The sequence below is a fragment of the Thermobia domestica genome, chromosome 10 (genome assembly GCF_964235325.1).
Source record: "Thermobia domestica chromosome 10, izTheDome1.hap1.1, whole genome shotgun sequence".
NCBI lineage: Eukaryota > Metazoa > Arthropoda > Insecta > Zygentoma > Lepismatidae > Thermobia > Thermobia domestica.
Genome location: NC_137463.1, coordinates 239008844 through 239024513, shown reverse-complemented (window position 1 = coordinate 239024513; position 15670 = coordinate 239008844). Strand labels below are relative to the sequence as shown.

General features: G+C 36.0%; 1 protein-coding gene across 2 annotated transcripts in view; it reads right to left on the bottom strand.

The window, feature by feature from the left end:
* The window catches only part of dgo (ankyrin repeat domain containing protein 6 diego), a 171294-nt gene that overhangs the window by 95755 nt on the left and 59869 nt on the right, over positions 1-15670 (bottom strand). For both annotated transcript variants that reach the window (XM_081729400.1, XM_081729398.1), the window contains exon 3: positions 10145-10243. In XM_081729400.1, coding sequence (XP_081585526.1) covers positions 10145-10243 — 99 coding nt within the window. The remainder of the gene's footprint in view (positions 1-10144; positions 10244-15670) is intronic.

Here is a 15670-nt window from a genome sequence, read left to right as displayed (position 1 = left end):
AAAAAAAATATTAATGAAATATTGTGAGTAGGGTGTTGTTGATCCCTTCTGTGTGCTTCAAGTAATAATCCATCAGCGGTGTTTATCTTCCAATGAGCCTCTTGCAGGGCAGGAAGCAGATGAGCCCAAAAACTCGATGTCGTTAGCGTAATAATGCTTTGCGCTGAGAAGTGTTTGCACAATAACAGCTGTGTTGGTACAATCTGTCACTTACTGAAAACTTCATACTTTTCATTATTATTATTATTTTAGGAAGAGGGCTTTATTGTTCTGAAGAATATTTCATCTATAGCAGTAGTACTAGTAGAAGAAGAAGTAATTATAATAATACAAAAGGAAGTGCAGATGTTAAGTATTTTAGTCAGTATGTACTTTGCGTCAGAAATAACGTATATTTTCTGTTGGAATATAATAAATGTACAGATTTGTTCAAAAAATATAGCCAGCCATATCTCTTAACTCCTTCCCTGTGTACTTTTCCAAAAAGCTTTGATCGTAGATGAGTGATTTTCACGTTCCTTTTCTTCTGGGAAACACTGATTCTCTTGTACTAACACTTGTGTTCTGTCATGACGTTCTAGCGTATGCACCTACTTCGACGAGACGAGTCGAGACAGTATTTTCCTGACAAAATTCGAGTCGAGACATAGCTCTTCCAATAGAAAAATATACATTTTTCGAGTCGAGACATCACTTCTACAGCACATTTTCGAGACGAGACAGCCAAAAAATCTTGTCTCGTGCGCATCCCTAAATCTCACATTAGAAAATTATGTTTTCATTTCAAAATAATACATGAAAGATAATTTGTTTTGTTTGTTTGTTTGGTTGGTTTCCGACATGATGTCGTCCTTTTCTTGTAAAAAAATTATTTTTTTTGTTTTACGTCCTAAGGTTATGTCGGCTAACTTAAAGGAGACGGTGATGATGAGCAATGAATGAAATGGTGGAATAAAGAAAGTGGGAGGAAACGGGAGAACCCAGAGGAAACCTACGCGCACGTGTTTGTCCACCACAAAGTTGACTTGGCGGGAGCAGTGTTTGAACCCGGTACTCCATGCAGCAGAAGTGAAAGCTCTACCACTGAGTCACTACGGCCCTTTCGTCCTTTTCTTGTCTCTCTCCCAAGTACATAAACGAATTCCAAGACACTCATATAGTGTTTCTATCACGCCACACAGGATTAAAGTGGTATAACATATAGGGATAGAAAACTTTTCTCGTCTTTTTTTTTTTTTTTTCAGGGTAGCGGTATTTCAAAAACATTACAAGACTAAAATGTCAGAGCGTCTAATCTTTTCTAAGATTACATCATATATTAACAAACTAGCATTATCAAAAAATTATTAAATTTAATTTACTATTGTTTTAAGGTTCTGTGGTACTTAGATATATTTTCTGTTTCCCTTTATTTCTTTTTATTGTCAACCTATTTTATACATTCGCATGGTTTATACCAGCGTTTCCCAACCGGTGTGCCGCGAATGTTCCGCTGGTGTGCCGCGACGAAATCGAAACAAATTATTAATTCTGTAGGAACCAAATTGCAAGACATAATGGAAAATGTATATTTGTATTTCACATTACTAGGAACCTCTACTATAAATCTACAATTTTAAGTTTCATAATGTGTTACTTTTCTGCACATTTTTAATGCTGAAAAACGTATTTATCATTGTCATGACCATTATTGCTTCTTTATAGGTGCAGACTATTTCGTGACTTGAAATTTTAACATATCATTCAATAAATTCAACAAAGCAAACATGTATACAAATTACCTACATTTGTGTTTTAAAACTATAGGAGATTTGTTTATTTGTTCGTTATTTAGTGATCTTCCCTTTTAGTTAAAGGTTAGATACAGTTTTCGAAACAGAAAGTGGATTTATAAAAACCTGAATCCTATATTTCATTGCAATTGTTTTCTATTTTAAGATTAGAATGAAAAATAAGCATAATGATTTACCACGGGGGAGAATCAGTGATCGAGCTTTCTTCTCTGTAAGAAGATCAGTAATCACATAAAAATACTACGGTATTTTATATTTACAAATAATAATAGTAATTATATATATATATGGGTGTGCCGCGAGAATTCAAGTTACACCTGTAGTGTGCCGCAAGTTGAAAAAGGTTGGGAAACGCTGGTTTATACCATCAATAACAGTTGACAGAAATCGTTGATAGCATAAACATGTCTCCATATATCTTAACATAAAAAATGCAATGAAATCTGTCATTTTAACGTCTCACGATTATGCCCTCTAGGCCAAGGAAGGCAGATGATTAAGGCCAGTGGATGATGATGGAAGAATTGGTGAAAGGAGAATGTGGAAGGAAACGGGAGAACCCCGAGAAAACCCACGAACCCGATATTCTCCACCACAAAGTTACTAATAATCGGGGTCGAACATATCTAAACGTGAAAGCCATCTGAAATATATAGACTAATTGATGATGTTACAAGAATGCCATCATGAAATTATGTATACCGAAAGCGAGAAAAATGTATAAAAAGGTTTGTTTGTTTACAAACTAGTCAACTATATCTTTGATTCGGACATACTACTTTTGACCCAATGAGGTTTGCTTAATAGACAGATGTAAACAGTCTTTGCCTATTAATAAATGTATTTTAAAAAAAAAAAAAAAAAAAAAAAAGTTATGCTTATCTATAACTTTTTGAAAGGCTTTATACTCACAAGTAAACCTTACGTTTGGGTGAATCGAGTTGCTGACTGAGACATATATGAGAAAGTAGTACTAAATGTGGTCAGTATTTCAGTGAAGTTTTAGGTGCGAAGCTCCAGGGGTTTAGGAGATACAGCTACCAGAACATCACATAGAAGTACAGAATAGTCTTCATACAGTTGGAGGTAAAAGCTCTGTAAGACCTCTTGTAACGACAAAAGGTGAATAACAAATATATGGGTACATATTAGGACTAGGAGGAAGTCATATAGTAAGGGAATACCTGACGGCGGCCATCTTGAAATCCGCCATTTTGAATTAAGGTTAAGTTTTTAAAATAGGAATAGGGTCATGTCATACATGATTTAAGGCGCAAATTTAATCAGAAGAACAATGGTGACGTTAATTTTGATTTACGCGCAATTGGTAAAAAGTTACAGGTAAATTAAATATTGTTGCTGCATATGTATTAGTCCTTTACTCCACCTTGTAAATTTTGTGTTAATGATAATAATTAAATAAAAAGCAGATGGATAAATATTAGGTCTATGGTAAGAGTTACCTTGATGGCGGCCATGTTCAAATCCGCCATTTTGAATCAGACAAAAGTTTTAAACAAAACGCATAACAGTGACACCTTATTAAGAGCAAATTTTACCATAAATCCAACGGTATGACCATTTTTGCTTTATCATTAACCAGCATTTGTTATCGCATAAACAAGTTGCTAATTTAAGGAAAAATGACCAAAGTGGAATTGAGTCATAATTGAACTTGGGTCTTTCTTCCAGAAAAGTCCTCAATTAGTACAATCAATATGTAGTTCAGAAAAGAGTGCATGACTTGCACAAATGCTCTGCTCACAGTGAGCACACCTGACAAAGGCAATCGAGTTACACTTGACACATTTGTCGTTAACAATTCCGTCAAAGCAGTAGTCGTAAGGAGCGATCCATTTAATTTTGTGCTGGTTAATGATAAAGCAAAAATGGTTATACCGTTGGAGTTATGGTAAAATTTGCTATTAATAAGGTGTCACTGTTATGCGTTTTGTTTAAAACTTTTGTCTGATTCAAAATGGCGGATTTGAACATGGCCGCCATCAAGGCAACTCTTACCATAGACCTAATATTTATCCATCTGCTTTTTATTTAATTATTATCATTAACACAAAATTTACAAGGTGGAGTAAAGGACTAATACATATGCAGCAACAATATTTAATTTACCTGTAACTTTTTACCAATTGCGCGTAAATCAAAATTAACGTCACCATTGTTCTTCTCATTAAATTTGCGCCTTAAATCATGAATCACATGACCCTATTCCTATTTTAAAAACTTAACCTTAATTCAAAATGGCGGATTTCAAGATGGCCGCCGCCATGTATACCCTTACTATATGACTTCCTCCTAGTCCTAATATGTACCTATATATTTGTTATTCGCCTTTTGTCGTTACAAGAGGTCTTACAGGGCTTTTACCTCCAACTGTATGAAGACTATTCTGTACTTCCATGTGATGTTCTGGTAGCTGTATCTCCTAAACCCCTGGAGCTTCGCAACTAAAACTTCACTGAAATACTGACCACATTTAGTACTACTTTCTCATATGTGTCTCAGTCAGCAACTTGATTCACCCAAACGTAAGGTTTACTTGTCAGAACTGCAGAAATTATATTTTGCAAGAAAGGATTGAAAGAAATAGAAAATAAGCTTTTCGAACAAATTCTATAAGACTGAATAGAGAGGCTTTGGAAAATGATGTGGCTAACAGTAAAATAAAGAAAAAATAAATAAAGGTTGTACCGAAACCATTTGCTTGTAAAACGTTGGCAAAGTTCTCCGAATCTTTGTTTATGAATATAGAAGGAAGGCTTTTCTCAGTGTATATAGCTTAGTCACTGCCTACTGCATAAAAAAAAACTTAGTTTTACGTCCCACGATTATGTTGCTTGACAGATTCAAATTATATTATATAAGTCGAGAACAGTCGCTATTCTTTCCCTTTTCTAGAACTTGGCAGGGCAGACATCTATCATATGGGCCATTCAGCCAACTTCACACACACACACACATTAATTTAAGAACTAACAAATTATATGTTTTAACTCACGATCAGTCGAAAATGTAACATGTTTTACAACTATATAATTTATCCTCCATCAGCCAAAACTGCTAAAATGTTCGTACGTAACATCTAGTTCGTGAGGAAAGTACGTATTGTTCGTACATACGCGTCGCTAAGATGTCCATACGTAATACGTGTGGCTCGAGGAAGGTCGGCAGGCTACTCTCAAAAAAATTGTAGTTTACCAATTATGGTCTATTCTTTCTTCTGATTTTTGAGCTTGAAGAAATACACTTTGCTGCAATCAGAGAGTGTTTTAGCAATAAGTAAATGGAAGAAAAAAAACTGGTACCCGGTACAAACGAGTAACCTGGCAACTTGGTAACTTCAGAAGGTTGGTTTGAGAACCACTGGATGATTTTTTTTTTTTTTTACCGTAGGCAAAATGTAACCAACTAATTCTAATCTGAAATCTTATAAAATCCCACCATGAATGGAAGACATCCCCATTTTGCTCTTAAATTTCCCCGTGCTATACTAATTGCAAAATTTATATGAAAATTGAGACTACTGTATGTATATCAATTACTTTGTTCAATATTTGAGTGAATTATTCGTAAATTCCGATTTTTCTAGACTTCTAACAGCGCCGTAACTTAGATTTTTCTGGGGGCAAGCATTAATACTTGTATTTGCCCCCCCCTAGAAAAGTTGTTTTTCTATTTCTCGGGTCCCCTCTTTGCATCTTTCTCTTACTCTTTATGGGCTCTCCGTAGCTTGTGGGCCCTTCCTTAAGGCAAGTCTGCGGGGCCGTTAGTTACGCTCCTGGGCCCGTTCCATACATGACAAATTAATTAAGGGGACAATATTGACAAATCTCAAAGCCATGCGAACAAATATTTTTTTAGGGTCCGTAATAGTAGACGTTTTTTACTGAAATGGGCCCACGACTCATTTTTGTTTTATTGTAATGTAGTGAACTTGTTTGATGCTTCATTTATAATTTCATGTTCGTATTGTATATGGAGTAAGAAAATTTTGTCTTAAAATGGGCCTCTTCGATCGGCGGGGAGATTCCCTGAGGGAGGCAATTCCCCCTGTCCCCATGAGTTACAGTCCTGACTCCTAATAAGCATTTTCCTTAATTAAAAGACTATTGAAATTGTTAATGAAAATAAGTACACTTTGTTATCCGAATTCAGTATTTCCATGAGGCTTTTGTGCCACAATCTTCTGCTAAATGTAGTGAAAATAGACAAACTTCGTTTCCAGTTATTTCGTGTAGGACGTTCTAGAAATTGGCTATTTGTCGTTTGGTAATTTATTTTCCTCCGTTTATGATTTTCTTTTAAAATTCCATAGTACAATTTATGTTTCTTGGTGCTCAGATTTTGAGATTCACAAATTCCTGTTTAAATCACTGACACACTAGCATGCAATTTCCAGCAACAAAATTTGAAAACTAGCATTGATTTGGCGTTTATTCAAGCGTGTTTAGCGTTCCTGCAGCTCATTTAGAGAATTTTGTTGGCGGCGATAATATATATATATATATATATATATATATATATATATATATATATATATATATATATATATATATATATATATATATATATATATATATATATATATATATAAGAGGGTTGATTAATTCGTGTGTTAATTTCATTTGTTCACTGTGCAAAACTGGTATGAGATAAAGCCGTTGAATTTGGTGTAACTTTAGACGAAGGATATGTTTTGTTTCACCATAGAAGCATATCACTTGTACTAAAGATTGAAGAGATATAGGGTAAAAGGTAAAATTTCGATTTTTTTCCTTATGGGATTCCAATGGTAAATTCTGAAAGAGCCTGAGAAAACGTAAATCAAAGTGATAACAAAGAAAAAGCTGTATGGTATGATTCTATGTCGCAAGCCGACCAAATATTCGTCAATCAAGTGTCATTGTCAGAGGTCACTCTTAGATCGAGGTCACAGGTCACCTTGAGAACCCATTTGACATGATGAAGTAGGGACATTGGGTTGTTTTCAGTGTATTCAAATGAATTCTCAAGATGACCTGTGACCTCGATCTGACCGTGACCTCTGACCTTGACACTTGATTGACGCATATTTGGTCGGATTGCGACATAGAATCATACCATACAGCTTTTTCTTTGTTATCACTTCGATTTACGTTTTTTCAGGCTCTTTTAGAATTTACCATTGCAATCCCATAAGGAAAAAAAAATTAAGATTTGACCTTTCACCCTATATCTCTTCACTTTTTAGTACAAGTGACATGCTTCTACGGCGAAACAAAACTTATATCCTTCGTCTAAAATTACACCAAATTGCACGACTTTACCTCATACCACTTTTGCACAGTGAACAAATGAAATTGACACACGAATTAATCAACCCTGTGTATATATGCTGCCAATTTTGAGGAAAATCCTTTATCATTATTCGAAAAATTAATGTCAAAAAACCCCACAAAATAGGATTTTCCCCACAGGTTGGCATTACTGAATGTAACTGATATGTATTTCTCAGATTTACGCATTTAGCACTTTATTTGAACATAATGGTAGACTAGGTCATGGTTTTCAACCTTTTTGACTGGCAACACACTTTACTGAACATGACACACCGGTTGAGAACCGCTGGACTAGGTATTGGTAGTTTATCGATTTTCCATACGTTATGAAACCTATTTTTTTCCTCTTAGCCTTCCAAACGACAGGATTAAAACAATATAAATAACAAAATTATGTTATTCAAATAAGTAAAGAAAAACGAAAGAATACTGTTGAACACGCAACTTGTTGTTTACACGCACTATTGTGCTGACATCTCGCGGGCCATTTTTTTTTGTAAGTTTTGACTCTCATAAGAAAATCGCATTGCGTGAAAACGGAAGAAATGAGAATATTGTTATGGTTGTTCCACTTGTAAACACACATAAAGGAAAATCACTGCCTAATGACACAAACATACTTACTTATATATATACTCAGACGAATAACATTTGCATAAGAAACAAGCAACTTTTACGTTTCTTCAAGGGGGAAGGGAATGTAAACGATTGTAGAGGAATAAAACTCATTTACAGGTTGTGAAACGAGCATAAAATCATGAGGTCAGAATAACTCTCTATATTTAAGTTCTATAATTATTATAATTGATCTTATGTATTCAATTAATTGTATTTTTATGTGTTGTTAACATTTATTGCTATAACCAGCGCATTCTTTTCCCATATTAAATAATTATTTTTTTTCTCGACTTTAAAAATTGTTCTAAGTGAAAAATAAAACATTTTTCTTGAAGTGCAATAAACTCTTGTTAAATTTAAAATTGAACAGGAAATACAGACAAAATTGTCCGGAAATACTGTCGAATTCAGGAACAATTACTTTAGAGAGCCAATGTCCTCTGCATGTTCATATTTGCTTCCTGCAAAGAGAATGAACACCTCACACGTAGTAGCTACAGTATATCTATATATATATATACAGGGTGATTCAGGAGGATTGTCACAATTTATGAGGTGATTTTACATGTGAAAATAAACCGAAGAAAGTCCTATGAACGTGTCTGATTTTCGATCGTTACGGAATTGGAGCGTGTTGAAGACTACACACATCAATGAATGATTATGAAGACAAGTGTGAATATTTCTTACCGAAATGTTGTATAAGTGGTGGGGTGGACAGAATAATGGTGGGACACATGACTGATCGATCCTACGAGAGGTGTGGGGTTTTCTAACAGATGACAGCATTGTGGTGTGTCACACCGAGGCAACAGGTGCAAGCGTACCCAGTGTGCAGTCGTGGGTTGGATCAGTTAGCAGGTGTGAGGCCGTGTGGGCGTAGTGCTTGACTGTTATTTAATTGAGCAAGTCCATTGTGTCCGTGAAAACCAACATGCTGCATATGTTCACCCATGCACAATATGCAGACATGTTATTTGTGTTGGGGTATTATAATGACAGTGCCCGTGCGGCTATGACAGAATACCAGAGACGTTTCACTGATCGACGAAGCCCCTGTGCTAGGGTATTTCCTAGGGCTTTTCAAACATAATGTGAATCCGGAACACTACCCAGTGTAAACGTAACATCTGAACTTCAGACCGTCCAGTCAGTTGAGGGAAGGGAAGACATTATTGCAATGGTACAACGGAGTTCCACCACCAGTACATGGCGCATTAGCAGTCAGCTCGATATTCAACAAACACGTGTGTGGCGTACGTTACATTCCGAGCTCCGATTCACTGTACCAGACAAGTATCCCAGTATCTGAATAACACATGTCCTCAACGATGGATTGACCGTGGCGTATCCTCCCAGATCACCCGACCTAACCCTATTAGACTTCTGTTGTATGGGGCTAGTTAAAGGGGGATGTGTAAGCTACGAAGGTACACGTGAGGAACTTGTCACTCGCATCACCGACGCTGTTGCCCGCATTGAAGCCCGTCGAGCTTCAAACACAATGTTCGATGTGCAACACAATATACCCTCCAACGCGTTGACAAGTGCATTAAGATGGGTGGGGGGCTTTTTGAACACTTCTTCTATAATGGATCAGTCACCTGTCCCACCATTATTCTGTCCACCACAGCGCCCACACAGCATTTCGGTAAGTAATATTCACATTTATCTTCATAATCATTCATGAACGTGTGTCGTCTTCAACCCGCTGGAGTTCCGTAATGATCGAAAATTAGACACATGTTCATAGGACTTTTTCGGTTTATTTTCACATGTAGAGTCACTTCACAAATTATGTGACATTCCTCCTGAATCACCTTGTATGTTACATACTCATATTACTGAAATGCTTGTAGTTTTGGGTTTTGAAATCATTCTCTTATGGAGGACATGGCGTGAAGAAATACTGAAATCATTGACTTTTCTTTCATTGAAGTAAAAATTAAACAACATGAATTGGGTGGGTTACATGTGAACCTCGCCCCCCCCCCCCAATCTCCAGCGTTCCATAATATAACACAAATTGCTAAAGGTGTTGTCAAAGCACCGGGACAATATCACAGCTTCAATGATATTTCTCCTTTATAAAACATCTTTGAAAAAAATCTGAAACCTTAGTTTCTACTTTCTCAATTATGAACGTTTGTCCTCAATGCTTTATTACGCTGGAGCACGTTTATAAAATTATATTTGGTATTGTTACTTATCTTCTTCTCATCTAATAAATCAGAGAAGTGAAGATTTGTATTAAAAAAGAATCTTGAGACGCAATTAACAACAACGTTTGTTTATACTATTATTGTTATCATGCACATTATATTGTTATCTGTTAACAATGTATTGTATGCTAAGTGGGGTAAATAAGCCCTACTTTATAACAATGTGTGTACTTACAAGGTCACGAGCATTCACAGCACAACCTGAGGAAAGGAGGACTCCAACGACGTCAGCGTGGCCAGCAGATGACGCCAGATGGAGTGCAGTTCGACCATTCTGAAACAAAACAACATGACGAACGTTAACAAATTAATCAAATTTTTCTTCGTAAACCTCTCAGAATAAGGGTAGTTTACTCAAGGGTGAAAATCAAAATTTGGTATTTTCTCGAAAACCGTTCTAACAATATTGTTCATCTTTCATAACAATAAAATAATGTATACGGATATCATCAGCCTTTTCGCATAAAAAAGTCCATACAAAGAATTTTACCAGATCTAGGCCTAATCGAGTATGAAGCTGCCTTTTCGATTTTCGGCTCTGGAGGAATTTAGGAGAGGGGATATACCAGTTTCTTCTACTAGAAAATTTATGGATTCAACATGTTCCTTGGATGTATGCAACCCACATGACATGGTACAGGATAAAGGTATTGTTATTCGTTATTCAAATTGGCGTGGGCTTACATAGAAGTAGAGGCAGCGTCGGATTTCCGACAAGCAAAACAAGGCAAACTGCTTAGGGCCGCAGAACTCAAAGTGTCCGCAAAAGATAAAAAATCAACATTTGAAACATTTTTTTTTCTAAATTATTATTGTAACGTTTCATGTTACTCTAAAATAAGTAACGGGGCCGCGGTGGCTCAGTGGTAGAGCGTTCACCTCTGGTGCTAAGGGTCTCGGGTTCAAACCCTGCTCCCGCCAAGTGAACTTTGTGGTCGACAAACACCGTGTGCGTGGGTTTTCTCGGGGTTCTCCCGTTTCCTCCCACTTTCTTCATTCCACCATTTCATTCATGTGTCATCATCACCGTCTCCTTTAGCCTAACCGGCATAACCGTGGGACGTAAAACTCAAAGATTTCATTTCATTTCTAAAATAAGTAACCTGAATTTTGTCAAAACTTGATAGTTCGCACTCAACCTGTTCAGAAAGTATTGCGTGACATCGTAGAGCTGAAGAGTAAGTGAAGACTCTCAGTCAGATGAGTAGCTGACGAGGGGCCTCCGGCTATAAATTACTTAGGACCGCAAGATATCTAAAACTATCCTGTGTAAGTACACTCATGTCCAAATTATTGTCGCATATCTATAAATATGTTATTGTAGGAATATAATTTGATAACGAATTCGCCCGGTATTTCTTATAATGTTAGTATGTCAGGGTGTCTATCGGTCACGAAAGTCACGAATGTCACGAAAAAGTCACGAAATCAGAAACGGTCATGAAAGTCAAGAAAAAGTCATGAAATTTAGCTTTTGGGTCACGACTTTTTAAAATTGTACAAATATAAGTACAGACTGGAGAATTTTGTTCTATAAAACGTCAAAATTCACCACCAAAAATGTCTATAGTCGCCTTTAGACGCTACCAAATCGCAAGCAAAGCACACTTCTATTGCATGCATGAAAATTCGGCCTAATTCGCACCCAAATTCTTTCTTAAGAATGTTATGAAATGTTATTGCTTTGTGAAGAGAAGGTCACGAAAAAGTCACGAAATTTCATTTAGGAATTTTAGTAGTATAATCGGTAAAGACATGTATGTGGCCAATTTCATGTCCAAAGAGCAGTAAATAAGAACAATAAAATGAAAATAAAACTTTCTTGTTTATTTAACAATATTTTGTTTTACCCATTCTAATTTTCGTATTTATAATTCTTTTCCTATGAAATTTACCACAAATATACAGTTCCGATTATACACATAGTATCCTGCAAAATCATTATCAAATTATATTCTTACAAGAAGACAGTTATAGATATGCGACAATAATTTTGGACATGAGTATACATTCCTTTAAGGACATTTTTCTTGATCTCTTTTAATCCTTGTTCTAAATTAAGATCCAGTAACAACGAATGATTACACCTAGTATTTCATAAATCCATGTTTTCCTAAGAACACTAAAATATGGTTAGGTCGTTTTATTATTTTTAATGGAAAGTCCATAAAGGGTATGCCCTAATTTACTTTCTGGAGTGATTTCTCGTCGAACGAAGTTTTCTGAAAAACGTAATTTTGTATTTCACAAATAAATATTTGAGTAATAACAGTATTATTAGCAAATGGGAAAGTTTAGTGCTGCGGACTGTAACTTCTATTTACTACGTATTTGCAATGTTCATCACAGTTCTTTCATTTTACCTAGTATATGCAAATTCTTGGCGGTAATCACCCATTTCATACGCATCATTTGTCCCGATTAAGGCAGATTCGATTACTGTGGTATTTTTCGTGGCAACAATAACCGCAATAACGGTAATTCCTGTACATCTTTCACCTCTACGGAGGTGTACGTCTATTGTAGCGTCGTAATGATTAATGGATTACGGTTAGAAATTAGGTTTCTGGACTTTCGGCATCTGCAGCCATGTTATTCCGTCACGTATGAGGGATGACGTTCCTGAGTGGTCACATTACCTGTGAAATTGGGGAAGAAGAAAGAAATGGAGAAGGAAAGGAACGGCCTGGGACCATTAGGTTAGGTACCATACCAGTATTTGCCTGGTGTGAATGAGGACAGGGCCGGATTTAGCGATGCACCCCTTTTGTTGTAAATATACACTATCTAAAGTGAGAAGCTGGCAGTGAGTTTTGCAAAATCAATAGTTTCAGTCAATTTTCTGAAGGTTGAAGGAAAAGGATTCATCGAGAGCAGACACTTAGCATTTCCAGAACAATTTCTCATTCACACTACAGATGCTTAAAGGCATTTAAAAACTCAATTTAATTCAAATGTACTGGCACGTATTTGGTGCACACCCTCCCTCAGAAAATCCTGGATCCGGCCCTGAATGAGGAAAACCTTGTTCAAGCTTTTATACTTTTTTTTTGACCAAGTGTCCCCACCGGGAATCAAACCCGGGCTCACACAAAAGGCGGGCGAGAGCGTTAGCAGCTACACTACGCGGAGCCACGTAAGGATTTATGTTATCCCGTTTCTTTTCGATTCTTGTCTCGGAAACGAGAAAAGAGGTACTTTATTAAATTCACGACGAGAATCAAAATAATTTCACACGTCTCGTAGGCATCACTAATTCACCCAACTCTTAGATCTTACATTTGTTTTTGAAGTCTTACATAATTCATAGTATAAAATCTATAAATTGATGAAGTTATTATAATGATGATTGTAGTGAAGTTATTTATAAAGAGCATTTATTCACGTTTAAAAACACACACGTTAAAAACAATACTCTCCAATAATAAATATGATTTAAATGTTATATTGCACCCTTCGTGGACCTCTTTGTGACGCTGAAGAATTCTGATAACGTCTAGATAAAACTAAGAAAAACAATCAAGGCACAAATTTTGTACACAAAGAACATTTCGTTCATGCCACTAGTAAAAACTGCTCACACGTAGATAAATTTCAAATTATGCTTTTGTATTAATTTGAGTATGCCGAATTCAAAGGAACTATTTTCAAACTTATCCATTCATGATGTCACGAGAAGAATGACCTCAAAGTTGGGGGTTATTTTAAGTGCCGCTTATGCCAATAGCGGAATGTGCACAAGCTCTAATACGTTTCTAATTGCGTCTTTTTCTTTTTTTTAAATAAATTACTAATTTGAGGGTGCAAAACCAATGGGATTATTTTTAACGTATTCGTCCATGACATTACCTTAAATTCGAGATACTTAAACTTCTGCCTATACCAATGATAAAAGTGCTGATTTTTAGTGACATTTTAATACTTCGTTGGTTTGTACTATGGACATTAGCGGTGCTTTAAACAATAATTTTGAGGTCACTTATCTCGTAATTCCAAGAATGGATAAGTTTTTTTTTTTTTAATACAGTGAAACCTCTACTAACGGACACCTCTATAAAGCGGACACCTCCCGTAACGGACATATTCTGTAATCCCCAAACACTGTAATAGGAAAAATCATATTGGCAAACCTCTCTAAAACGGACACACTCTAGTACGGACACGGACAGTATTTTCTGTCTTTTATAGGTATTATTTACCTCTGTATTACGGACACTTTCTCTAGCAACAAGTTGAAAAATAAAGTAAAAATGCATTTTTAGTAATTCATACATATGTCACCAAGGAAGCATTGTGACAACATTTTGCCTCCTCAACTGTCTACTCAGCAATCCAGACGAAGCATTATCTGTTTAACAACACCCTTATAGCCTTTGCTTGCATTTCACTCCCACTCAACCTGTTTTAGACACAAAAGTGATTGACAGTTGCCTGCCGTCTGAGATAACACATTATTCTACCGTCCCTCTGGAATCTCTGACCAAGCAGAAGATAAATTTAGTATCTTCTGCCCTCGGGTACGCATATTGTCTAAAAAGACACTACTGGACTGCAATTAACCCACACATTAAAGGAACATACTGTAAACGTAGTAAGTAGTGATAAGTGTAAAGTGCAGAATACTATAACATCTTATTTCCATGCTGTGTCTAGAACATAGATTATTGAATTGCAGAGGATAATGCAGGTTCAGTATCATTTTAGTAATATTCGTAAATACAAGATTCATGCAATTATTTTTTCTATTTGGATATTACATTGTTTACTAATTTACGTAAGGAAATATTGACACCTCTCTAAGGCGGACACCTCTCTATAGCGGACAATTTTTGATTCTCCACGGCTGTCCGCTTTAGAGAGGTTTCACTGTATTTGCATTCAGCGCCCTTAAATTAGTATGACAAAGTACAATTAGAAATGTATCCAAATGTGAGCACTTTTTACTAGTAACATACATGAGTGTCCTTTACAAAACGACATGAAATTAGAAAATCTTTTCGAGAATCAAGGCGTAATGAGACTTTACAAAAATTATGGGACGGAAAAGAAACCTGAATCTCGTCTCGTTTCGTAGGCAGCATTAGTAATGATCCTAATACATGTCGAAATTCCTAAGTTACGCGTAGAACATAAATATTGTACAAGTCCACGCATTTCTAATGGGAATGTAAGTTTGGACAATATGGTCTAAAATTAGGTTATACATAGGCTGAACGGTTTTATTGAATTTGCGTAAAATAATGGTTATAATGTACATTTTCCCAAATAATCATAGTTTTGGAAATATTACCGTAATGTTTTCAATCGTTCTCAAATCCTTATAAATGCTGCTATATAATAAGTTTGTAACCTTCTTCTGTAAGTACTCACGAAAAAAACTTAATTAGCATTTTCTTAATATATTTAAACAAAACAAATACAGAGAGGATGTAAATACTCTTTGAATAAGAAGAGACTGTGAATAAAACAATCGGCAATAAAAACTGACCCTTTTCTTAACGTTGTCAATTGTTCAGCCTCCATACCTTCTCATGCACCGAGACACAGAGAGAAAACAGCTCTTGAGGTTTCACAAGCACACACAGACTTAATTGGCCTCGAGGTGAATTGGCTGATACTGCCTACAGTAACAACAGAATGAAAATGCCTCCGCTGTCAAGAAGTGTCGTTTAGCATGTTAGAGGTTCATAATATCAGCTGC